At 44.8% G+C, this 26,768-nt stretch overlaps 2 protein-coding genes across 3 annotated transcripts in view; one reads left to right on the top strand and one right to left on the bottom strand.

The window, feature by feature from the left end:
• Positions 1-26,768, top strand: part of LOC100928103 (vomeronasal type-2 receptor 26-like) — a 441,302-nt gene that overhangs the window by 266,559 nt on the left and 147,975 nt on the right.
• On the bottom strand, positions 1,167-26,730 carry LOC100916966 (zinc finger protein 420). Of its 2 annotated transcripts, XM_023497149.2 has the most exons (5): positions 25,941-26,730; positions 19,206-19,261; positions 13,604-13,730; positions 9,825-9,920; positions 1,167-3,672 (listed from the first exon to the last, which is right to left on the bottom strand). In XM_023497149.2, the coding sequence occupies exons 2-5, from the start codon at positions 19,239-19,241 to the stop codon at positions 1,181-1,183; spliced, it is 2,751 nt and encodes a 916-aa protein (XP_023352917.1). In that variant the 5' UTR covers positions 19,242-19,261; positions 25,941-26,730; the 3' UTR covers positions 1,167-1,180. The 2 variants fall into 2 exon arrangements, with proteins under 2 accessions (XP_023352917.1, XP_031804980.1); XM_031949120.1 differs by lacking the exon at positions 25,941-26,730 and having other exon boundaries at positions 19,206-19,493.

Here is a 26,768-nt window from a genome sequence, read left to right as displayed (position 1 = left end):
CAGTTTCCCAGGAGCCTGACTTCTATAGTGGCAGATCTCTAGGAAAATGGAGTTTTGCACTGAGAATGCAGTTCTCAGGGGACAGAAAGGTCAATCTGCAAAAGACCCTAAGTGAAGGAAGCTGTTATATTGGGTCTTAGTGGGGGCTGAGACAGCCCAAGTAGGACAGACCCAGTGGGGGCTGGGACAGCCCAGATCTCCAATTGGAATTAACAACACTTCAAAGGGGTGTTTTTTGACCAGGATTTCTAACTGAATCAAAGGCCCTGGTATCCTGGAAAGATAACTTACCTGGGGGGATTTGCCTTCCCCAGGAATGGTTGAGATTCTGAAAGGAATCACAGATCAATGGGAAATAGTTTCTTAAAAGGACCACAACTCACTTCAAAAGTAGCAAGGAAAGGCAAGAAGGGGCCACGTCGGGAAATCTTAAATGCCAGATGAGATTATACTTAATTATAGAGGATACTGTAGAATCACTGGAGCATCCCGAGTAGGAACACGCCATTAGAGCTGCAGGAAAATCAGTAAGTAGGGGACAGATCCCCAGAGGTACCATCTGAGGTAGGAAGACTGCCAGGTGCTGCAGCTAGGGGCAGCCCTATCTTATCTCCTCTCGAGCTTAACTGTGCACAAACTTCAGAACGGAGCCAGACCTCTGGGCCCCAAGAGAAGACCAGACAGGCGTCCATGGCAATTAACCAGGGAGGAGGTGACCATGGCAGTAGAGATGAGAGATTGGTGAGAGAATGTGAGCTGATCTCTGATTAGAGGAAGGGTGAGAGTGGAAACCTGAGACTGGCGCTGAAGCTGTGAAACTCAACAAACAGAAGAAAGGTGGTGCTCTTGAAAATTAATTTTCAAGAAAAGTAGAGTTTGGGGAAAAGCTAATGAGTTGCTTGAGTTTGTGATGTTGATGGGATCTGTGGTTCATCGTGAATGTCTAATAAGCAGGTCAGTGACAGGAAGGGCAATTTGAACTCGGGTGAGAGACTAAGGCTAAATATTAGATTTGGGAATCATCTATAAACTCGATAAATGAATTGAAGGAAGCTGCAGAGATCACCGAGTGAAAGCCTAGAACAAAAGGGGGCTCAGGACAGAGCACTGGAGCTGATGGGCATGACGATTCAAACAAAGGAGTAATAATCAAAGGACAGAAAAGATGGAGGGAAGTGTTTCATTCGTCATGGGTCTCTCTGGAGTGAGTTTTTTGGTGTTTTCTGAGATCTGAGCTCTGACTGAAGGCCTTGCCACACTGCTGACATCCATAGGGCTTTTCCCCGGTGTGGATTATTTGGTGCCTTTTCAGTTCCTGGCCATGGCGGAAGTCCTTCCCGCATTCACCACACTTGTAGGGCTTCTGGTCGGTGTGGACCTTCCGATGCGAAGTCAGAGTCGAGTTCAGACGGAAGGCCTTCCCACAGTCCACACACTCGTAGGGCTTTTCCCCAGAGTGGATGCTCTGATGCTGCTTGAGCTGCTCCCTGCGGATGAAGGCCTTCCCACAGTCCCTGCACTGATAGGGCTTCTCCCCAGTGTGGATTCTCTGGTGCTGCTTGAGGTCATTGCTGCGGTTGAAGGCCTTCTGGCACTGCGGACATCCGTAGGGCTTTTTGCCCGTGTGACTGGAGCGATGGGTCCTAAGGTAGGACCTCAGGCGGAAGGCCTTCCCACAGTCCGCACACTCATAGGGCTTCTCCCCAGAGTGGATTCTCTGGTGCTGCTTGAGGTCCTTCTTGCGCCTGAAGGCCTTCCCGCAGTCCTGGCACTCATAGGGCTTCTCCCCGGTGTGGATTATCTGGTGCCTTTTCAGTTCTTGGCCATGGCGGAAGGCCTTCCCGCACTCACACTTGTAGGGCTTCTGGTCGGTGTGGACCTTCCGATGCTCAGTCAGAGCCGAGTTCAGGCGGAAGGCCTTCCCGCAGTCTGCACACTCGTAGGGCTTCTCCCCGGTGTGGATGCTCTGGTGCTGCTTGAGCTCCTCCCTGCGGATGAAGGCCTTCTGGCACTGCTGACATTGGTAGGGCTTTTCGCCCGTGTGAATGCAGCAATGGCTCCTAAGGTAGGACTTCAGGCGGAAGGCTCTCTCGCAGAACGGACACTTGTAGGGCTTCTCCCCAGTGTGGACTCTCTGGTGCTGCTTGAGCTGCTCCCTGCGGCCAAAGGCCCTCCCACAGACTGGACACTCATAGGGCTTCTCCCCAGAGTGGATTCTCTGGTGCTCCTTGAGCTCTTCCCTGCGGCCGCAGGCCTTCCCGCAGTCCCTGCACTCGTAGGGCTTCTCCCCGGTGTGGGTTCTCTGGTGCCTTTTCAGATCTTGGCCTTCGCGGAAGGCCTTCCCGCACTCGCCACACTCGTAAGGCCTCTGGCCGGTATGGAGTTTCCGATGCTTACTCAGACCCGCACTCAGGCGGAAGGCCTTCCCGCAGTCCGCACACTTGTGGGGCTTCTCCCCAGAGTGGATGCTCTGGTGCCTTTTCAGATCTTGGCTGTGGCGGAAGGCCTTCCCGCACTCGCCACACGGGTAAGGCTTCTCTCCACTGTGAATCCTCTGATGCTGAGTGAGCCGCGCTTTCCGCCGGAAGGCCTTCCCGCACTCGCCACATGGGTAAGGCTTCTCCCCGGAGTGGATGCTCTGGTGCTTTTTCAGGTCTTGGCTGTGGCGGAAGGCCTTCCCGCACTCGCCACATGGAAAGAGCTTCTCTCCCTTGTGAACCCTCTGATGCTGAGTGAGCCGCGCTTTCAGCCAGAAGGCCTTCCCGCACTCGCCACACGGGTAAGGCTTCTGGCCACTGTGGATGGTCTGATGTTGGAGGAGCTGCACTTGCAGGCTGAAGGCCTTCCCACAGTCATTGGGGGATTCGTACTGCTTCTCACTTGTGTGGATTCTCCAACGTGGCGGGATCTGCGCCCTTGGGCTGAAGGCGCCCCCACAGTCACTGTGATTGTAAGCTTTCTCCCTAGAGTGAATTCTCCAATGAGGAGTGAGTTCTTTCTCTGATGAGCAGACCCCAGCACAGTCATCCCACTTAGAGGGTTTCTCTCCTTGATGAACCCTGGGATGCTGAGTGAGCTGTGTTGTCCTGACAAAGCCCTGCCGACATACGTCCCATTTATGAGGATTCTCTCTGCTCTCACCTGTCTGTTGTTCACTCAGCGCTGGATTTGGCCCAAAGGTATTCTGACATTCATTCCTTTCACAAGTCTCTCTGGTACAGATTCTACAAGTTCCAGAATGCGTTGAATTGTGGCAAAAGGATTTCCCACATTTGTGACATCTAGAAAGAATTTTCTTTGAGCAAAATCTACTATTTACTCTCACATTTGTATGTGGTTTAAAGCACCTTCTATGAGATTCAAACATACCAAAAAGCTTTTCATCTCTTTGCTGTAGGAAAAGATTTGGTTTTTGTAGGACCCTCTGTCCATAATCAGTATATTCAAGGCCTCTTGATTGATTCAGAGAGTTCATTTGTGTGAATGTAACTTGACAAGAATGCTGCCCTCCTGGGCTCTGCTGCCTCTCTAATTTGAAATCATATCCAAAGTCTTCATCCCAAATGGAAAAGCAGGGACAGTTTCTCCCAAGTTTTTCCTGCAGCAGTTCTTCTGCTGACATGCCTAGCTCTTCTTGAAATGCTTCTTTGGATTCATGTAAAATCTTCCATTCTGAAAGAAATGGAAAAAAAAAGTGAATTATCCCACCAGTCTTTGTTGAATGCCCAGCCCTGTCTTATACATCCATCCAGAAAGAGCATTTCCTCAACTTATTTTTCAGCAAAATGTACTATAGTTAAAAAAAATACATATTATAGTTTTAGTCAAATAAAGACAAGCTCCCTCAGTAGTTTGTCCTATTGGGTTGGCTGATCCAATACTAACCTGCAACATATATCCACCTCTGGGACTTCATTAACTTACCTCATGCCCTAATCTACTTTTTCATATTTAAAGAGTATCAGATAACTCTGAAAGTAACTGCTTTTTAATGTCATTTTGAGACCGTGTAATGGCAGAGCCATTTTCATTTCCTCTTTCTATGGATTATTTCCCTTGATATGCCTTTTTTTTCCCTTTCATCCTAAATTATTATTATTTTTTGCTGAGGCAATTGAGGTTGTGACACACAGCTAGGAAATGTTGTGTCTGAGGCCAGATTTGAACTCACTTAGGTCCTCCTGACTTCAGGGGTAGTGCTCTATCCACTGCACCACCTAGCTGCCCCTAAATATTTTTTAATAATAGCTTTTAACTTTTCCAAATACATGCAAAGACAATTTTCAACATTCATCTTTGTATTTCATCTTGTATTTCAAATTTTTCTCCTCCATCCACCTTCTGCCCCCTCCCCTAGATAGCAAGAAATCCATTAAAAGTTAAATATGTGCAAATTCTTCTAAACATATTTTCATCCATATAAAGATTATAACCATAATCTTGCTATTGTTTTATCTATTTCTACACAGTTCTTGTTTTCAAAATAGATTGACACAGCATTAATACTGGATTCTGTGAAAAATTCTCTTGTTTATGTGTCCTTCAGTTCCTTAAAGGCAGGTATCTCTTGAATAAAACACAGTGGCTGGCATATAGTTGTTTGTTACCTTGCATTTAAAGAAACCTACGGATCTTGGAAGCTTGTCTTCCAGCTATTTTGTGTTCCTCTCTCCTTAAAAAATATCTTAAACAGAATCTTTATTTCTATTTTTATCTCTAATTTCTCATAGTTGTTCAAGGAAATATCTATGATCTCTCTTGTACTGATTGTTGGAATCTTTACAAACTATTAAGCCGTTGGAGTTGATAGAGACAATAATTATCTAATTAACATGGTTCAATATGATTGATTTGATCTTAGAAGGAGATATTTTGGGTCAAAACTTCAAACAAGCTACTAAGTACAACTGATAGAAACAATGCTTGTGTTCACACCTTTAGAGAGCTCCTAAGTATCTAAGTACTCAATGGAGTTCTCATGTTTGGGAGATTTCAGGACTTAGTATGGCTTAGTATGAGATATCCAAATTCACACCTCCCTTAGGGCCAGAGAGCACTCTGGGAGATAACCCAGAATCCCTCTCTCTCCAGAAGGAGGAGCTAAACTTTGGAGATCATATATATATATACAGGAAGCTCTCAGAGCTTGAGAGTTTTCTGGGGAACATCGACTGGGGTCAGAGACAGAGCACTCTGGGAGATACAGAAGCCTACTCGCCTCAGTTGGAGATTGAGAAGCCACAAGTCAGAGTTGAGCTGGAGGCGATAAAGGACAAAGCTGCGAGATCTCTTGGAACCAAGCAGAGAGATAGGCCTGAGCTAACCGGGCTATATTGAAGGACACAATAAAAGATCTGAACTCTTTTATCACCTGGCTGTGTTTTGGAAAAAGAACACCACAACTGATAATTTGTTAAAGCAAGTGTGTCAATTCGAAGATGGATTCTCCAGAGTTTTTTAAGCAAATCATTATATCATCTACTAATTTTGCCTTTGCCAGTACTTATTCCCTTCTTTTTCTTATTTCTTTGCTATAGGCATCATATCTAAGAGTGATTTAAATAATAGTCAATAAAGAAGACATCCTTAATTTCAGTATGATTTTATAGAAAATCTTCCCATGACTTTCCATTAGGCATGATTAACTTTAGACAAATGTATTTGATCAAATTAAAGAAAAGTCTGTCTACTGATATATTATTGTTTTGTAACACAAATGTTTTTCCTTAAAAAAAAACAAAACAAAACTAATGTATCATTTTTCTTCATTGACAATTGTTGTTTTATTATTAGCATATTGACAATACTTTAATATCACAAGACAACATTTTTTAGAGTATTTGCTCATGTCTTCCCCCCCCCCCCCCCCCCCCCCCCCCGAGGCAATTGGGGTTAAGTGACTTGCCCAGAGTCACACAGCTAGGAAGTGTCTAGGAAGTGTTAAGTGTCTGAAACCAGACTTGAACTCAGGTCTTCCTGACTTCAGGGCTGGTGCTCTATCCACTGCCCCACCTACCTGCTCCTACTTGCTCATGTCTTATTGCAATTTATGATAAGTTTTTGTAAAAAGAATACCAATCTCATTGAGATCAACAACATCTGTTTTATCAAGTGAGAACAATTATAATAAATTCAACAAGATCTTTCAAAATAAATAAAAATTAATTTAATACTAAATTATTAGTGATACAAAAAATTCCAATAGACTTTGGAAAGAAAATGCCATCTGTACTGAGAGAAATACCTGTGGAGACTGAATATGGATCAAAACAACTATTTTCACATTTTTGTGGGGGGGTTCTGTTTTGGGTTTTTTTGTGGTTGTTTTCTTGTGACTTTTCCCTTTTGTTCTTATTTTTCTTTCTCAACATAATTCATATGGAAATGTTAAAAACTGATTGTACAAGTATAACACGCATAACAATTTGCATGCTGTCTTGGGGAGGGGGGAGGTAAGAGAGGAAGGCAGAAGAAATAATTGGAACTCAAAATCTTACAAAAATGAATGTTGAAAATCATCTTTACTTGTAATTGAAAAAACAATATATGATTAAAATAAAAAAAAATACTAAGTTATTTTAATGCCAAGTGGACACTAAAGAAGATGGTGAAAAATGGGAAAACAAGGCTATGAAGAAGGAACAAGAAAAGCTTGTATATTGCATAGAGTACTCACAACCATGTATGAGGAATACTTTCAATGGCACTGGATAAGGCAAGCACAAAAACTCTCTCAAAAAATGAAATGGATTATATTTGAACAGACAGGACATAAACTGACTGCTGATATGGGAATCATCTCCAAATCAGCTATGTCTATGTAATCACATTGCCAACTTTTTAGAATCATCATCAAAATCAATGTAAACTAATTTATTAAAGGTAAGAAAGCCCAAATTAAAATAACTCTGAGGTTTTACTAACCTACAGCCAGTGAATTTACCTACCAAATTAAAAAAAAAAAAAAAAAACCACAACAGTTAACTTATACAGGAGTGTGGAAACACAGGTAGACATACTTCTGGCAGAGCTATGAACTGTCCCAACTATGCTAGAAAATAATTGAGAATTACGTGAGAGAAGTCAGTGAACTTAAGTGACCAAAAATCACATACCTAGGCATACCGTCCAAAAAGGTCAAAGACAGAAAGAAAAGATCCAGTTATATCCAAATGTTCATTGCAACCAATTAATCACCAAGCAGTATGATCGATTCTGGACTACACAGTGTCTGACACATGTTAAGTGTGGTGTTCTCTTCTTTAAAATATAATGATTCTCTCTGGGAGCAAGTTTCTTGGGGAGGTTTTCTGGAGGCAGCCTTAGTTTCAGCTAAAAGTAATAATCACCTCAAAATGCAGCCAGCTGATTAAAATCCAAACATTTATTTTCTCCTTCCAAAATAGCCCGGTTGGTTTTCTTAGTGGCCTATCTCTCTGCTTGGTTCCAAGAGCTCTTGCAACTTTGTCCTTTGCTTCTGCCTCTGCTTTCTTCAGCCTCCAGCCAGCACAAAGGTGGAAGATGGAATGAATCTGACTTGCCTCCAAAAGAGGGCTTTTCTCTGAACTGACTTGATGCTCCCCTCTCAATCTTTTCAGCAGAACTAACTTGACTGGCTCACTGAAGCTCTATTTATGCTCCTTCTCTGAGAGTGGGATTGTGGGATCTGAGAGTGGGATTATGGGTTTCCTCCCAAAGTGCTCTCTGGCCCTAAGAGCTTCTTGCTTATATGAGTTCTCTCAAGGTGTGAACACGAGCATTATTGTCTATCAGTTCTACTTAGTACCTTGTTTCTTCTGGCGCATAATATCTCCTTGTAAGATCAGATCAATCATACTGAACCATGCGAAATTAGATAATTATTGTCTCTATCAACTCTAATGACTTAACACTCTGTAAGGATTCCAACAGGTAAGGACTTAATAAATGTTCATTTTATAGCATTTACTCTCCCAGGCACTTATACTCTAAGGGAGTGCTTACATGTACACACAAGCATATGCAAAACTAACTTAAATACTCCCACCATTTGGAGAATTCCTCAGTTTTGACAGCCCCTCATGTCACAGACTGCAGACCATTCCTTGGGACTTTTGCCCATGCTTTCCACTCAGGAGGTCGACTCAACACACTAGCTCATTTTCTTTTGCGATCATACAGTTCCCTGACTTTTATTCCTCTTCACAGTCCAATATTTGTTCTAAGGAAAGATCCATCTCTCCACTTTTTGAGAGGAGGAATGTAACCTTTTCATTATCATGTGATTATGGTTAGGGAATAAGAATATTACTGTTGTAATTTTTTTTTTTAAGGGATCTGAAATGATTTTGAGATACTACTGAGATACCCTGTTAGAAGAGAGACTTTAATACAACATTTTGCTCTATCAAATCTACCAATTTCTGGTGAGCAACAAATAATTGTGATAGGGAGGGTCTAGTGTTTTCCAGATCTTGGAATCTCTTTGAAAACATTGCTTACAAGGCCCATCTCTTCCATACTGAAACCCTCACTGAGGTCATTCTCAATGTGTGCAGAAGATTTTGTCCAAGTGGGAAAGCAGATTGAGCGTCACCTCTGCTGAGTGGTCCGAGATCACACTTTGCTCATGCTGGATAAGAGACAGTGGGCTGGATGTAAAAGAACTGATCGAGGACCTTCCCTAGAGCACCTGTGTTCCCCCACATTCAGCTTGGACAGAGGATTTGGGCAACATGGCAACGTTGTGCGAGTGTGCTTCAGGAGGAGTAAATGGGATGAAGGTCGAGGTTGGGAGCTCACCATAAGAAGCTATCTCAGCAAGTCACCCCTATGTGATTTGTCCAAAATATCTACATGGTATTGACACATGTACTTTGTACTATTCGATGTCTAACTAAATGCATGTCATTAGGTGAGCAGATCACCAATAACAGTTATTAATCATCATCCCTTTTGAAATCACCAAATGGATTAATGAAGGGCAGAGGGCTCCTAAGGAACCATTTCTCCTGAGGGCACCTCCAGGCCGGCTCCTCAGCCTCTCTCTCCAGTGCCTTGGTCAGCGGGTGGACTAGGGGACCTTCAGTTCTAACCTGAAGAGCCTCTGATTGTCCTGGGAAAGCCAGGTCCCAGGAGATTGGGACTGGAGTCAGGGCCAGGATTCAGATCTGGCCCCAGACACTTGTGTGCGACCTGGGCAAGTTCAACAACCCGTCTGCCTCAGTGTTCCAACAACAGTGCCGTCCCAGGACTGTGGGGAAGACTCAATGAGATAATGTGCCAAGGACTACTGGAGGGTCCCCTTCCCTCCCCCCATAAGCCAGCCCCCTGACCAGGGGCCTTCCTCAAGCCCCTTCTGTGAGCCAGGATCTCTGCTGGACCCTGGAATCCCAGCAATAGCAGCTGGGGCCATCTTGCCCCAACCCCTCCGGCATCAACTCTCCCACACTCTTCTTCCTCCTCCACACAAAGGGAGGCCTTTGAACCTCTTTAAGATGCTTTGTTCATAGACCTGAGTGCCGAGAAAATTTTAATAAAATAGCTAACAGGTTAGAGAGACCCGTTAGCAGGAAGGAAAGGAGCTTGTATGCAGGTCTGAACACCACATAAATAATCGGCAGCCAAGTGTGGGGAGGCAGGAGGTACTTGCTGACCTGAGGGCAGCCCCTTGTGGGGACCCACGAGGGCAGGGAGCCAGGAGCCTGGATGGGGGGGGGGGAAGGGGGAGGCTCACCAAAGCCTTGGCCCCTACCCAGAAGCCTGGCAGTCTACCTGGAGAGCTCTCTGGCCCCCAGTCTGTATTCCTAAATGGGGCTGCTGCCCCCTGGAGCTTGATCACTCACCTGCACAGCCACTGCTTGGGACTGCTTCCTCCGGCGTCCAGGGCTCTCCCCCTTGCTCCAACTGGCTGATCACAGAGGGCTTAGAAGCCACAAGTCCTGCTCGATATAAATGGGGAGGGTCCGGGTCAGATAAGCAATTCCACCCTGAAGCCCATTCTTTGGGGAGTGGGGAGAGCACACTGTTCGGTGCTGACAAGTAAAAGGGGGCTCGAATTGGCTCTAACTTTGGTGCTTCCACTGGGTGGACCTACCCCAAGGCAGCTGCCTGAGCCAGCTCCCCTTCTTCTGGGGTGGGGAGAGCCCATAGAACCCCTGTCCCTGCTCTTCGCTCCATTGCACCCCTGTCCCTGCTCTTCGCTCCATTGCACCTCTGTCCCTGTTCTCTGGCTCCATCGCACCCCATCCCTGCTCTCTCCTCCAAAGCATTCTAAACTACCCACTTTTTAAGAGCAGATATCACCCCAAGGAAATGTAGCAAAGCTGTACTCCTAAAGAACAGGAGCCTTAGCAACATTTCCACAGCTCCTGGGGCCAGCCAGGCAGCCCAGAATCTCCGAAATCCAACAGGATTACATCGGGGTACAAAGGAAGACGCAGCTGAAAGTGGACAATGCCAGAACTGCCCAAGACTGGAGCCCAGCAGTCTCAGAGACCAAGGGCTGCAGAGCTGTGCCCCCTGCTCCCGGAGCTGGGGAAGGAGAAGGAGGAAAAGGAGGAGGAGGAGGAGGAAGAGGAGGAGGAGGAGGAAGGGGAGAAATTGGTCATCCTCATCCTCCACCCCATACTTCCTAGCAGAAGTGATTATTCAAACAGGATCCCACAGGGGAACCACAATCAGAACTTCAGAGGAAGAGGAAACAATTGTGGCTACAAAAATCAATCTCAGGGCTACAACCAGGAGCAGCAGGATCAATTCTGGAGTCAGCAGTATCACCAAGGATATTAGGGAATACTCAAATAAAAATGAATTGATACATATTTCATTAAAAAAAATTCAAGTATTTTTGTAAGAGTTTATAACATCCATCCAAAAAAGCAACTGGGAGACTTTATACTTCCAAGAGATCTACAGGCCTTGTCCCCATGAACCATGATAAATATATTGGTATACTGAGAACAGAACTGTTCCAAAAAAAGAAAAAGAGATTCTCAAAAGAAGATGCAATATTGCAATAAAATCTTGCACTATGCCATATTCCATGAAAGATTAACTTGTCTATGATATGGAGAGAAATATTCTACAATTGCCTAGAAAATCATCTTATTTAAATTTTGTTTTTACTTTTAAAAAATTAAATGCTACATGTTTATTTTGGAGGCATTTATTATCTCTTCCTCCCACTTTCTCCCATCAAAAGAACCATTAAAAAAGAAATTTAAAAAAGAAAAAAAAAAAAACCATGCAAATTCCCATGTTGGTCAGGTTGACGGTTATACATCTTGGTCTGTACCTGTGGTCCATTACTTCTCTGGCAACAGGCAGAGCGCCATTTGGACTTGAGGTTTCTCACTGTAGTGATCAGAGTTCTAAAGCCTCTTAACGCTGTCTTTCTCTCTAATACTGTTGTCACTGCAGGAACTATTCTAGTTCTGCTCACTTCCTCTGAATCAAAGGAACATTCCCAATTGCTCTGAAATCATGTATTTCTTCATTTCTGAGAGGGCAATAAGAGTCTATGTATGTGCCACAATTTGTTTAGCCAGTGTCCAGTTAGGGCGCCCCTTAGTTCCTAATTCTTCCCACTTCAAAAAGTGCTGGTAGAAATATTGTTGCCTGTGTGGATTTTTTGCCTCTTTCTTTGGTATCTTTGGGCTGTAGGCCTGGTATTGGTGCTTCTGGGTCAAAAAGGGTATATGGTTTGATAACTGGGGGCAGAGCTGCTTTTCAGGATGGCTAGACCAATCGCAGATCCAACAGTGTATTAGGGTGATTACTCTTTGGTCCTCGTGGCCAACTTGAAGGGTGGGAGGCAGAAGTGAAAGTGCTTGCATTTGCATTTCTCCCTTAATGGTTTGGAGCATTTTTCATGATTGCTGATAATCTTGGATTCTTCCTATTCCTATTCTCTGACCCTTTATCTACTGGGAATGGTTCTGTTCTTATCAATTTGAATCAGTTTCTTGTATATCTTGGACTTGAGCCCTTGATACAAAGATCTTTCCCAATTACCTATTCCCTTAAGTGCATTAGATTTATTTGTGTAAAAAACTTTGTGATTATGCATAATCAAAATTGCCCATCTTATCTTCTGTGATTCTATCTACAATTTCTTCCTAGTTCCTAGTTAACCACCACTGAAAAGCTATGGCCTATAATCAAGAGTAGATTTAGGAAAATGGAGTGCTCAAGGTATATTCAATATCCAATGTGATAAAATATGGTCTCATGAAGAATAAAAAAGAACATATGTCAAAACCTTGTAAACTCAATTGGGAAGGAGAGCTGGGGGGGAAAGAAGGACAGATCCACAAAGACAAAACTGGTCCTTGCCCTGCAAGCACTCATAGTCTAACAGGGAAAACGAGATGCAGATAACTAGGAGCAGAAAGAGATAGCCAGGCGAAACTGAAGGATAAACGAAAGAATGGCAAATCATGGAAAGGAAGAGATTGCAAAGGGCACAGCTTTTTCAAGACATAAGACGATATAAGGTTATTTTACAAACCAATAAATATAATTATTTTATTTTTCCCAGCTAATCTATGGACTTGGGTAAGAAAAGAAATTGTGTTTCCTTGACCTGCTCCTTGTTAAGGGAATACAATCTATTTGGGTTTTCAGCATCTTCAGAGGCTTGAGGGGAGAATCTTAGATTTTAGGGGATGGAGAGGGAAGGAAGTTAAACCTTATGGGCAAAGTTCAGAGGTCAATTTCGAAGTTTCAGCCTTTCACCCGTGAATAAATAGCATGTCCTGTCTTTCCTGGTCACAAAAGATTTAGAAATTTTTAGTCTGTTGTTGTTTGTCCTTCATTCTCGAAGTGGACCCTGACATCAGGGAGATGGTGCCCTGACACAAGAGTGAATTGGATCTAAATAAGGGAGGGCTGGGCAAGGTCACTGCCTTACTTTCCCCTCCAGAGCCACTAGAGTCCAGGGCCAGACATGGATCAGGAGGACTGGAGAAGGCCCCGATGCAGTGGGAGACCTAGGTAGCAACTGAGGCAAAAAATTTCCCTTTTTACCTAGTCAAAAACAAAACAAAACAAACAAACCCCCCCCCCAAATAAATAACTAAATCTGGGAGGGGAAGACACTCATGGTTTCTGGCCAGAACAGAAATGACTATAGCTGGCATTCAATCTGAATCATTCAGGACCCAGACAAGGACCAAATGGGGCTTGGCCGAGGACCTCTCTGTGGCCAATGAGAATCAGATTGGTTTTGGGTTAAGGGCTGGTCCTTCAGAAAGAAATCTAGCCAGTAAGCCCCAAGATATCTTGAAAGGGTCCAGAGGTACAAAAGAAAAGAAAAAAATGCTTTTAAGAGCATAGGTAGATAAGGGTATGGTACCTTATGTGGACATAAGGAGGAAAAGAGAGGAGGGAGGGAAAAGAGGAAAAAAGGAAGAAGGGAAGGAGAGAAGGAAGGAATTAAGGAGGGAGAGAGGGAGGGAGGAAGAAGGAAAAGGAGGGAGTGATGAGGTCCTGAATGGTGGGCATACTGAGTACAAAGAAACTGAGGAACTGATCCCTGATAAGTGCCGATTGCTCAGTTCTCATGATATTACACAGCATTTGCTAAAGGATGAAGCAAAACCACTCTAATGAGCATCCTTACCCAGGCAAACCAAGTTCCTATAATTCTCCAGCATCACTTCTCTATACAATTGTTTCTGTGAAGGATCAAGGTATCTCCATTCTTCCTTGGTGATGTCCACAGCCACATCTCTGAACGTCACCAGTCCCTGAAACACAAAAGGAAGAAAGCTGGCACTCCTTTCTAATTCCATTATTCACTCTGCAAAACGGAGGGCCAGGGACCTCTTTTCTAGCAACTTATCTGAATACAACTATCATAAGGACTTTGAGGTTGACGGCTGGGAAATCTTAACATCAGGAGCTATTTGGTGACTATGGGACAATTGTATATTCTCTAATTATGGTCTGGCCCCACAGGCTCTAAGAAAAATACTCCTAGTTAGAATGAGGTGAGACTTATAGTTCTATAGTATAGGAAGAGGAGGAGGAGGAGGGGGCCTCCTAGGAGGGAGGCAGGGCAAAGCTGCCTCATTTAACCTCATTTTCAGTTTGGGACACCAGTTTAGGAATATTTCTTAGCCAGAGAATGTCCAGGGCAACCAGGATAGTGAAGAGCTTTTGGAAGAGATTGGGGAACTGGGTGAATGGGGATGGAGCAGTCTTAGGGAGGCTCTGAGAACAGCCTTCCTTCCGGCAGCTGAAGAGCTAACCCGTGAGGAGACATTATTGGCCCTTGTATGTTTGGCCTCAAAGTGCAAGATCAGGAGTCATGGGTGAGAGTTGCCCAGAGACAACACAATTATCTCCTTTTTGCAGATATGATCGTGTGGTTTTTAAAAACTTAGAGTAAACTAAAAATGAGTTGAAAACACTAAGAACTTGTTGCAGGATGTAAAACAAGGCCACATCCTTATTCCTGTATCAAAGCGACTGGGCGATGCAGTGGAGAGTGCCCCAGACACTGACCAGCTGGACACAGCTGGACAAGGCACTTAACTGGGCTTGCCTTACTTTCTTCATCTGTGAAATGAGGACTGAAAATAGCAGATACCTCCAAGAACTGGCGTGAGGGTCAAATGAGATCATCTCTGTACAGCGCACACCTTGTAAGCCATATAAAGATTAGCTGCTATTGATGAGGGCCTGAATGGTGGGTGTGCTAAGTAGAAGAAAGTGAAGAACTGAATCCTGGGGCAGGTCGGGGGAAGCCTCTGAGAGGGCTCAGTTTGGCTCACGGCCCGCTGTCAGGGAGGTGGTCCAGCCTGAAATCCAGGTTAAGCGCCGGAGATCCCCCTGCAGGGGGCTTAGGAAGACTCCCCTTGCTGTACCCTGCCAGGAATCCCAGTCATGTCCCCGATGTTAAATTTTCCTTTTAAAACCTATTTATGATTACGCCATACTCAAAGCCCTTCTTTGGGTCAGGCCTCTGGACACTCTGCCTCATGGGGGGTCTTTCTCCTCACCCCTCCCCCATGCCACGTGGTCTCTCCTAACCCTACTTCCCCCTACTTTCTTTTGGGGTGCTGAGTCCCTTCAAGAATTTAATCTGCCAGAAATTAGGCATGGACCCACACTTAACACCGTATACCAAGATAAGATCAAAATGGGTCCATGATTTAGACATAAAGAACGAGATTATAAACAAATTGGAGGAACAAAGGATAGTTTATCTCTCAGACTTGTGGAAGAGGAAGAAATTTGTGACTAAAGACGAACTAGAGACCATTATTGATCACAAAATAGAAAATTTTGATTACATCAAATTAAAAAGCTTCTGTACAAACAAAACTAATGTAAACAAGATTAGAAGGGAAGCAACAAACTGGGAAAACATCTTCACAGTTAAAGGTTCTGATAAAGGCCTCATTTCCAAAATATATAGAGAGCTGACTCTAATTTATAAGAAACCAAGCCATTCTCCAATTGATAAATGGTCAAAGGATATGAACAGACAATTTTCAGATGATGAAATTAAAATCATTACCACTCATATGAAAGAGTGTTCCAAATCATTATTAATCAGAGAAATGCAAATTAAGACAACTCTGAGATACCACTACACACCTGTCAGATTGGCTAAGATGACAGGAAAAAATAATGATGAGTGTTGGAGGGGATGTGGGAAAACTGGGACACTGATGACATTGGTGGAGTTGTGAACGAATCCAACCATTCTGGAGAGCAATCTGGAATTATGCCCAAAAAGTTATCAAACTGTGCATACCCTTTGATCCAGCAGTGTTTCTACTGGGCTTATACCCCAAGGAGATACTAAAGAAGGGAAAGGGACCTGTATGTGCTAAATGTTTGTGGCAGCCCTGTTTGTAGTGGCTAGAAGCTGGAAACTGAGTGGCTGCTCATCAATTGGAGAATGGTTGGGTAAATTGTGGTATATGAATGTTATGGAATATTATTGTTCTGTAAGAAATGACCAGCAAGATGAATACAGAGAAGCTTGGAGAGAATTACATGAACTGATGCTAAGTGAAATGAGCGCATTTAGGTTAGAGTCGGGAGGCATTTTAGGGTTAGGGTTAGGGTTAGAGTCGGGTTAGAGTCGAGTTAGGGTTAGAGTCGGGAGTCGGGAGGCATTTAGGGGTTAGAGTCGGGAGTCGGGAGTCGGGAGGCGCGCATTTAGGGTTAGGGTTAGAGTCGGGAGGCATTTAGGGTTAGAGTCGGGAGGCATTTAGGGTTAGAGTCGGGTTAGAGTCGGGAGTCGGGGAGTCGGGAGGGTTAGAGTCGGGAGTCGGGAGTCATTATATACGTCAACAACGATACTGTATGAAGATGTAATCTGATGGAAGCGGATTTCTTTGACAAAGAGACCTAATTCAGTTCCAATTGATCAATGATGGACAGAAGCAGTTACACCCAAAGAAAGAACACTGGGAAATGAATGTAAACTGTTTGCATTTTTGTTTTTCTTCCAGGGTTATTTCTACCGTCTGAATCCAATTCTCCCTGTGCAACAAGAAAACTGTTTGGATCTGCACACATACATTGTATCTAGGATATACTAGGACATATTCAACATATATAGGACTGCTTGCCATCTAGGGGAGGGGGTGGAGGGTGGGAGGGAAAATCGGAACAGAAGTGAGTGCAAGGGATAACGCTGTAAAAAAAATTACCCTGGCATGGATTCTGTCAATAAAAAGTTACTATTAAAAAAAAAAGAATTTAATCTGCCAGCCAAGGATGTGCCCCGAACTCATGGGGTGCTCCCTTTCTCCTGGTAAAACTCCTTCTAGGCTTTCCCAACTTAGTAATTTACCATTCCTGATGTCTACTGGAGCCCTTTATTCTCTTTCCCTGAATAAATCTTCCTTTTGCCAAAAAGAATGGCCACTAGGAATTCTTCACGGGACCGAGCCCCAACTTCTGGCGCCTACCATCATCTGATGTCTACACTGGCCACATCACTATTGTTGCTGTAAGAAAACCCAGCTGGAAAATAACTATGAAAGAACATGAAAAATTTGGGAGTGTACTTGCCAAAATTCACCCGACCATAAGAAGAAATAAATCTAAAGCTAAAATTGGAAAGATAACCATTTTTCATGGGTACATCAAGTGACGATATAACAATGACAATACTACCTAAGTTTAGCAACTACTCAGTGCTGGATCAATCAAACTCCCAAAGAGAGATTTAGTATTCCTAGAAAAATAATGAAATTCATGTAAAAGAATAAAAGGTAATCATGAAAAATGTGGCAATTGAGTTTCTCTGTACCAGATCACAACAAAATAGTAATCATTAAAACAATTGGATACTGGTCAATAAGAAAAAGAGGTCAATCGGTAGAAAAGATGAGGTATAAAATATACAGAAGCAAACAAACACCTAGAGATCTCAGTATTAGGGAAAGGGAGGGAGCAAGGAAGATATACTATTTGACAAAAAAAAGAAAAAGAAAAAGAAAAAAAAAAGATTGGAAAATTATAAAGTGTTCTTGCAGAAATTAGGTATAGTGCTATCTCTTACACCAAACACCAAGATATGCTCCATATGGAGACTTGGGCATATAAGGTCATCTTACAAACAAATTAGAGGAGCAAAGAATTACCTATTAGTTCTAGGATAGGGGAAGAATTCAGAACAAAATATATGATAGAAGGAATCGCACAAGACAATATGGACGATTTTGATTATATAAAATTGTATAAACAAATCTACTGTAGTGGGAAGGGGGGAATCTTTGCAGCATGTTTTTCTAAATAAAGATCTTTTAACTGAGATATATCAGGAACAAATCCAAATTTATAAGAACGAGGCTCATTCCCCCATGATTGTTGCCGTTATTTTGCCCTTCATTCTCAAAGACGATCACGACATCAGAGAAGCAGTGCCAGGACATGCAATGAACTGCATTTGAATGAGGGGGAGCTGGACAAGGTCACCTGCTTCATTTTCTCCTCCAGAACCATCTGGCTCCAGTAGATGAATCCTGTGGAGAACCTTACCCTTTTTAAGCTAAGGTCTTATTAATAAGTCTCAGTTTGAGCAACTGTCCATTCAGTGACCAAGGATAGGTTAAAAAAAAAAAAAAAAAAAGATGAAACAAAAAATGGCTTCTTTACCTAGAAATATTTTTTTTAAAAATCAGTCTGGGAGGCAAAGATCCTCAAGGTTTCTGGCCAAATAGCAACACTTGCTATTTACATTCTCTGAGGCAATCAGGGCCACAAAGACCACACACAAATGGTCAAGGGTATGAACAAGCATTTCTCAAAGGGACAAATTTAAGCTGTCAACAAAAAATGCTCTAGAGCAATAATAATTATAGAAATGCAAATTAAGGAGACTTAGAAGTTCCCCCTTACTGCCAGCAAAATAGCCAAGAAGACAAAAAGTAAAATGGCCAAAAGGTGGGCTAGAGAACCTCTGGAGGGGCTGCAGTTGGTCCAAACATTCTGGAAAGCAATTTGGAGCTATGGCCACAAAATTCTCAAAATGTACATTACCTGGGACACAGCTGACAACTAAAAATAGGCCCACTGATGTAGCCAGAGGTTGGAAGTGGTAAAAAGGCTAAATTGTAACACAGGAAAGTCAAGGAATAAGACCGCCAAAACAAATGGACAATTTCAGAGGAAAGAGGTAAGATCTTTATAAAGTTATCAAAATAACATATTGATTAAGATTAGGGTATTAGAAATTAATGGAGGTGGATCTAGGATGATAAGGGGGAAAAAACCAGGCAGTGGCACACTACCAATAAAATGAAAAAGTAAACTAATTAAATATAATCTTGACAAAAATGATTTGCATAAAGGATCAGAAAACAAAGGCTACAAATTTGCTGCTTATAAGAAACCCATATATGCAAATGGATGCATACAGCTACAAACAGCAGGGTTTTAAAATATACTGTGATTTTTACAATGGAATTGCCACAAACAAACAAACAATATGCCTTTTAGATTTCCATGAAAGTTATGGAAATAATGGTCACATGTTAGGGAACAAAATTAATTTTAAAAATCTTAAACATATCTTTTAGAATCTATAACCCAATAAAGGGAAAATGAAGGAAAGACGACTCCCTAAATGGACCTTAACACAAAAGACAAACTAAACAATGAGTATCATCAAAGGCTATTATATAGACCATTTAAATAGACTAAGAAATGAAATAGGAAGATAATATTACAGGAAAGACTGAATATCCACTCACCTGCTGGGTCCCAGCTGTAGAGAGCGTCAGGGCCATTGGATCCTCTGCAAAGCTAACTTCTCAGAGGGATGGGATGGTAAGTGAGGCAGAACCAGAGAAGAAAAGGAGACAATAAGTAGAAAACTGGTCCCCTCCCTGCAGTTTCCAGGCCCAGAAAATCTCGCTCCCCTCCCAGCTCGTGCCTGCTTGGTGGTCAGAATGATGTCCCAGGCACTTCCAGAATTAAATCCTACTCATTCAGGGGTCTTCAAACTTTTTAAATAGGGGGCCAGTTCACTGTCCCTCAGATTGTTGGAGAGCAGGACTATAATAAAAACAAAAACTTTGTTTTGTGGGCCTTTAAATAAACTTCATAGCCCCGGGTGAGGGGGATAATTGTCCTCAGCTGCTGCATCTGGCCATCGACGGTAGTTTGAGGACCCCTGCATTAGAGTTTGAGTCTGGAGTTGAGGTTCAAGAACAAGAAGAGGTCCCAGGCCCTATGGAGCGACTACTTAGCAAGAAACAAGCTCAGCAGAAAGTAGCAGACAGTGACTCTAGAACCAGACCCAGAATCGGTCCAAGTTCTAGCCCCCAATCCAATGAAAGGGAGCCCGTGAGTACTTCAGAGGGTATCCAAGACCCAAAGGGAGCCCTCCAGTGGGCATCCAAGACCCAGAGGGAGCCTTCCAGCCCTCCAGCAGGCTGAGAACAGTAGAGACTAGCAGGAGGCTCCTGGAACTTCCCCTGTGCTGACTTCACCAGGGGTCAGCAACTTGCTGGCTCAGAGCAAAAGAGCAAAGCTCTGACTGCCTGGATCATTTGGGGAGCCTCGAGAAACAACAGGTCTCTGATCTGAGCTGTCTCTGAGATTATGAAATAAAGCAATATTCAATACTCCCCAAAAGCAAAAGTGAAAAAACAAAGGAATCCCATCCCTAAAAACTTTTATTGGGACAGGAATGCTCTAAACAACAACGAAAACAACCAGAACAAGAGAAAATCTCCAAAACATTTACAAGCAAAACCTCAAAGAAAATCTGAACTTGTGTACAATTTCAATTATAATGCCTGGAAGATTTGAAGAGTTTTTGTTTTTTAAGAGTTTAAAATGCCTTTATAATGTATGGGACTACCTGCCATCTAGGGGAGGGTGTAGAGGGAAGGAGGGGAAAATTTGGAAGAGAAGGTTTTCCAAGGGTCAATGTTGAAAAATTAGGCATACATGTTTTGTAAATAAAAAACTATAATAATAATTTTTTAAAAATGAGTATGTCAGAGGAAAAAAATGGGGAAAGGAAATGTTATGAAGGATGAAATTAGGAAGAAAATCAATAACTTGAAATAAAAAGTGACGAACTTTACACAAGGAACAAACTCCCCGAAAATTAAATAGACCAAATAAAAGCTAATTAATGCAACAACAAAAAATATTACAACAAAGTCATAATACTGAAAAAATAGAAGAAAATGTAAAATTTCTTTCAGCAAAAACAATTCAACTAAAAAACAGATCCAGGAGAAAAAAATGCTAAAAATTCTGGACTACTTGAACACTATATCCCAAAATAGAACCTAAACAACCTATTTCAAGATATCTTTAAAAGGGCACAGCAGAAATAGAAAATATTCACTGGCCACCTCCTAAAAGAAGCCTCAAAATGAAAATTCCTAGAAACATAGACAAAATGCAGAGTTTCTAGATAAATATATATGTATAAGGAGCCAGAAAGAATTTAAGTAATGAGGAGATACAATCAGGATCTCCTACAATTTAGGAGCCACTAGCATAAAGAAGCAGAAAATTTGGAATAGTATTTCAAAAGGCAAAGAATATGAGTTGACAGCAAAACTGAGTATAATGCCATAAGGGAATAAATGGGTTTTTAATGAAATAGAGACCGGCAAAGCATTCCTAATGAAAAGACCAAAGCTAAGAAGAAAGTTTTGGAATCAAATACAGGAGGAAAACGGAATATAAAAAGGTAATCAAAACCAATGATAATAGACAAAATAGGGATTAACAGCTTATACTCAAATATAAGGGGGTGATACCTAGGTATCTCCTGACCTCTATTAAAGAAAGAATCTAATTAGATAAGGTCTGGGAGTGATTCTGATAAGTTGATGATTTTAGGAGAAGACTGGAAAGCCAGGAGATGAGAAATAAATTAGGGAAGGAAAAGAAAAGTTAGAAAAATTATGTCTTATAATTATCAATAGACAGGAAGTCTATACAAACAAGGAAGAAGCAGGAGCAGCTGATACTTTAGTCTCTCACCTGAATTGGTCAAAGATGGGAAAATACATACACCTAGAGTTGGTTACAGAAATAAATGGCTTCCAAGCATCCCTCTTTTTTTAAATAGCATTTTATTTTTTTCCAATTAAATATAAAAATGTTTAATGTTACTATTTTATAAATTTCTGAGTACTAAATGTTCTCCCTTCTTTCCTTATTTCTTCCCTTCCTAAGATGGTAAGCAATCTAACATAGATTATATATGTACAATCATATAAAACTTATTTCCATATTGTTGTTGTTTTTTGTCTTTTGTTGTCAAAGATAAACATGACATCAGGAAGATGAAATCACAACATGCAAGAGTCACTTTCTCCCTTCATCTGGGTCCCATGGCAAGATATAGATAAGGAGGACTGGAGATGGCCCTGGATGCAGGAGGGGGAGTCCTTGATCTTTTTAAGGTAAGGTGTTTAACAGGTCTCAGGTTAACTGAGGCCATAGCCCACTCAACGATTAAGGGTAGGAAAGAAATGAGGCAAAAAATGGCCTTTTAAAAGAGGTTGTTTGTTAACAACAACCAAAAAGACAAAAATTTCCTTTTAGTCTTATTATGAAAGAAGAAAAAAAATGTGCAAAAAAATGAACAGTTTGCAAAAGAAAAAAAGTGAAAATAGTATTCTTCAATATTCATTGTGACTCCATTGGTTCTTTCTATGGATGTGGATAGCATTTTCCATCATGACTCTTTTTGGAATGTCTTGGATCCCTGTATTGCTGAGAAGAGCTAAGGGTATTATAGTTGATTGTTGCACAAAGTTGTTGTGCAAAGGTTGTACAACCTTCTCTTGGTTCTGTTCACTTCACTTTGCTTCAATTCATGCATTTCCAGTTTTTCTAAAACCTGCCTGCTCATCAGTTCTTAGGGCACAACAGTATTCCATTACATTCATGAGCCACAGCTTGCTCAGCTATTCCCCAGTTGATGGGCATCTATTCAATTTCCAATTCTGTGCCACCACAAAAAAGCTGCTATATTTTTCTACATGCAGGCATTTTCCTCTTTTTTATGATCTCTGCAGTTCAGCTCTGGTAGTGGTAGAAAACATTTCTAATTTAAAAAAAAAAAAAGATCAGAACCACAAAGACAAGAATGTTAAGTGACCAAACAAGGATAAACTCTTTAAATCCTAATGGGGAAGATGAAATATAGCTTCTATTATCCTTGCATGTTTTGAAAATAAAAAGCTTCAAGTAAAAAAAAAAAAATTTTTAATGAAATATGTGCCCCTCTGAAACCTATCCCTATCAGAAGGGATAAAGGGAGTCTAATGAGACAGAGGGTCTAGAAGCATTCTGTTATGTAATCTTAAAAGACTGAAATGGGAGGGCAAGAGAAATACACTAAGGAGGGGAGAGAAGGCAAAGTGCCGGTGCCAACAGTAGAGATTTACAAGGCTGAAAGAAATTTTACATTTTCTTCTATTTTTTCAGTATTATGACTTTGTTGTAATATTTTTTGTTGTTGCATTAATTAGCTTTTATTTGGTCTATTTTAATTTTCGGGGAGTTTATTCCTTGTGTAAAGTTTGTCACTTTTTATTTCAAACTAGAATGGGGGAAATTATCTCCTCAAATTAGGAAGCAAAGTAGAAGTCTAATCAAAGGCAGAAGAAGGGTTAGGGAGAAGCTGAAACTCGAACTTCCAATCAAGAAGAGGTTTTGAATGCCATTTTGCTCTTTTCAAATGGCAAAGTGCCGGTGCCAACAGTAGAGATTTACAAGGCAAGGGGGTCCATGGAAGTTGACTGAAATGTTCCGAGTTATGTAATGAGAGCAGGTTAGCCCACAGAAATACATATCAGAAAAAGAAATAGGTTGTCCTATAAAAATCAACTGGGGAAGAGGAGTCCCTTCTCTTAGTCATTGCCAGATTCTTCCAGAATCCTCTAGCTGATCCTTCACCTGGAATATGGTCATCTCCCCCAAATCCCCTGGGGCTTCAGAAAGGGCCGAGGAATGGTCCATTTGGCGTTTGCTGCCTGACAACTACAGGAAAAATGCCAGGAGAATGGAAATCAATGGTCCAGCCAAAGGCTTTTTATACCGTCAGTCATGGGCTTGTGGAAGATGATGGTAAAATCTGATTACATCACAAGATACATAGATTTTGAGGTTACAAGAGGAGTTTGCTAACGTGATGGAACTGCACCAGAATGCATACTGTAATGCCAGAGAAACTGAGGCAAGATAGAGAGTGGAGAGTTTTTAATATTTTATTTATTGGAGAACTTAATTGATTGACTGGATCGGACTCTTGTCTCAAAGTATCCGGTGTTGACTGTGAAATTCCAAGGTTTTTTAATAGGACTCTAGTCAGAAGAGAAACAAAGGCAGAAGGCAAAGAGCGGGAATTTTCAGGGACCATAAATTTAGTTCTGACAGGTTGGGGGGAGAACTATAAAATCTTACTAACTGGGAGGTGAGGAGACGTCCAGGAAGTCTGAAGAAATAGAGGTAAAGATGTCCATTAGGTATCTGAGAGGACAACTGGAGCCTTATCTTTTGGAGCGTAAGAGTGGCTGGTACAGCCCTTATGGTCAGAAAAAAGGGGGGAAGGGTTACTAACTCAGGGAAACTGAGATATTATAATTCAGGGAAACTGAGGTAAGAGACTGTGGCATAACAATACAGAGGGGCCCATGGGGGGGGTATAAATGCACAGGCACGGTATCATAATGAGCCTGACTTCACCCCAACTTCACACAAAGGATAGGGGAGTGCCCAGGGCTGCGGTTCCATGCCCTGTTCTACATCCTGCTGCTGCTGCTTTCTTATTGGCTCATTTCTGCGGAAAGTCCCGTGCTTGGTTGGTTCCTCTGTGCGCAGAAGACAAAAATTGCATCCCCGCGTCATCCGTGCGTGGGACTGAGGCAGGAGCTCGGAGCGCCGGCAGAGGTCGGACCCCAGCAGGCCCCACGCAGATTTCAGGTTGTTTCTCTGACTTTGGGCCTCTCCTGTATCTTCTGGGCTAATTCAATTCTGCTCTGCTCTTGGAGCCCGGCTCCTTCCCGGAGGAGGGCACACCGCGCTGGGCTCCCGAGTGCCAGCGTCTCCCGAGTGCCCGAGCCCCCCCAGTGCCCGCCTCTCCCTGAGTGCCCGCGCCCCCCGAGTGCCCGCATCCCCCCAGTGCCCGCATCTCCGGAGCGCCCACATCTCCCCGAGTGCCCGCGTCTCCCCGAGCGCCCGTGCCTCCCTCAGTGCCCGCCGCCCCCGTGTCCCCAAGTGCCCCCAGCGCCCGCCGCTCCCCAAGCACCCGCGTCTCCCAAGTGCCCCCGAAGGCCCGCGTCTCCGGAGCGCCCGAGTGCCCCCGAGTGCCCCGAGCGCCCGCGCCTCCCTCAGTGCCCGCCGCCCCCGTGTCCCCAAGTGCTCCCGGCCCGCCCTCCCAGTGCCCCGCCCCGGCCCGCACCTCCCTCAGTCCCGTGGCCCCGTGTCCCCGGGTGCCCCGGGCCCGCGCCTCCCAGTCCCCCGCCCCGTGTCCCCAAAGTGCTCGGCCCGCCGCCCCCTCCAGCGGTCTCCCCGGCCCCGCGCCTCCCTCGTGCCCGTGGCCCCCGTGTCCCCAAAGTCCCCGGCGCCCGCGCTCCCGAGTCCCGCGTCTCCCCGGCGCCCGCTCCTCCCTCAGGCCCCCCCGCCCCGTGTCCCCAAAGTGCCCCACCCCGCCCCGCTCCCCGAGTGCCCGCGTCTCCCCGAGCGCCCGCGCCTCCCTCAGTGCCCGTGGCCCCCGTGTCCCCGAGTGCCCCCGAGCGCCCGCGCCTCCCTCAGTGCCCGCCGCCCCCGTGTCCCCAAGTGCTCCCGAGCGCCCGCCGCTCCCCGAGTGCCCGCGTCTCCCCGAGCGCCCGCGCCTCCCTCAGTGCCCGTGGCCCCCGTGTCCCCAAGTGCCCCCGAGCGCCCGCCGCTCCCCGAGTGCCCGCGTCTCCCCGAGCGCCCGCGCCTCCCTCAGTGCCCGCCGCCCCCGTGTCCCCGAGTGCCCCCGAGCGCCCGCCGCTCCCCGAGTGCCCGCGTCTCCCCGCGCCCGCGCCTCCCTCAGTGCCCGTGGCCCCCGTGCCCCCGAGCGCCCGCCGCTCCCCGTGCCACACGATCTACTCTAAGCTCCGAAGCGAGACCCCGAGCGCGCACTCTTCCTCCCCGCTGTGCGCGCCTGCTCCGTGAGTCCCCACAAAACAAGGCTCTGGGCGCGCGCAGGCGGCACTGACAGCGAGGCCGGATTCTCAGTGTCTCAGGTTTGTCTAAAGCAGTGGTTACAGACCACGTGACGGCACCTGCCCCTCGGGGAGTAGGCCTGGCTCTGGGGCTGGGCCCGGGGGCCAGATTTGGGGTCAGGCGGGGGCAACAGTCAGAACCCCACCAATCCTGGAGATGACAAGCAGCACGTGGGACGCAAGCGCAGGAGCCGCGGCGCCCCTCGCCCTGCCCGGAAGCCCCCAGCCCCGGCCGCCTCAGGCTCCCCCACTCACCCCGACACTGGCCCCCGGGAAATCTGAGGGCAGGGAGCGGCCCAGCCGGCCAGGAGCCCTTCCAGGAATACGGAAAAGAGCTGGCGGAAGTGCCGTCCACGCGGTCGCGCTTCTCTCCAAGTCGCCTCCAATCCCGGAAGGTCTTGGGCCGTGAGCCCCGCCTCTTTTGGGCCGTGTCTGTCCTGGTCCCCACGGCAACCTCAGCTTGGCCCGTGAGGACTTGTGGGAAGTGTAGTTTTCTGGTGCCCGGGGTATGTGCGCATGCTCAGTAGAGGTGTCGGGTGCCTGTGGGCCCCTCAGTCTGGGGTCCAGTCCCCGGGAGGAGTTTGGCGGCCGCTGGCCTTTCGTGCCGTCTTTACTTGGGATAATTCTCTCCTGACTACGGGTGGGCAACAGAGGCGGGCGCCTTGGATTCTCCCCGGGATAGGAGAGTTTATCTTGCCCAGCGCCAGGCGGCCGCCCCGCTGCTGTTGTCGGTCCCTTGGTGACCCCGTGGCAAACATTCTGCGGGGGAGGGGGAGGGGGAGGAGGGAGAGGGACGGGGGGAGGGGTCGGCTGTTTCCTCCTTCAGCTGGTTATACAGATGAGGAAACTGAGGCCATGGGGGGGGGCGAGGGGGGGTCCTGCCTCTAGGAAGGTCTGAAGCTAGATGGAAGCCCTGCGGCGGCGGCGAGCCCTCAGCCCGAGACTCCTCTCTGTGTCTTTCCCTGTGTCCCGGGGACTGGAGAAACCAAGTCCCGAGCTACAAAGGAGAGGAGCCGGACTCCTCACCCGCCCCCCAACACACGGGTGCGACCCACACCCTGCTCTGCAGCCCCAGGGGTCCTA

Source organism: Sarcophilus harrisii, chromosome 1, assembly GCF_902635505.1.
Source record: "Sarcophilus harrisii chromosome 1, mSarHar1.11, whole genome shotgun sequence".
NCBI classification, from domain to species: Eukaryota; Metazoa; Chordata; class Mammalia; order Dasyuromorphia; family Dasyuridae; genus Sarcophilus; species Sarcophilus harrisii.
This window is presented reverse-complemented; position numbering and strand designations above follow the sequence as displayed.

Bases quoted from the DNA above. Each gene is read 5' to 3' on its own strand.
- LOC100916966 (XM_023497149.2), bottom strand. From the start codon at position 19,241: ATGGCCCTGACGCTCTCTACAGCTGGGACCCAGCAG. The intron at 9,921-13,603 runs GTAAGGATGCTC...TATATCGAGCAG, and splicing joins TAGGAACTTGGTTTGCCTGG to GACTTGTGGCTTCTAAGCCC. The intron at 3,673-9,824 runs GTGAGTGATCAA...CATTTCTTTCAG, and splicing joins CCCAAGCAGTGGCTGTGCAG to AATGGAAGATTTTACATGAA.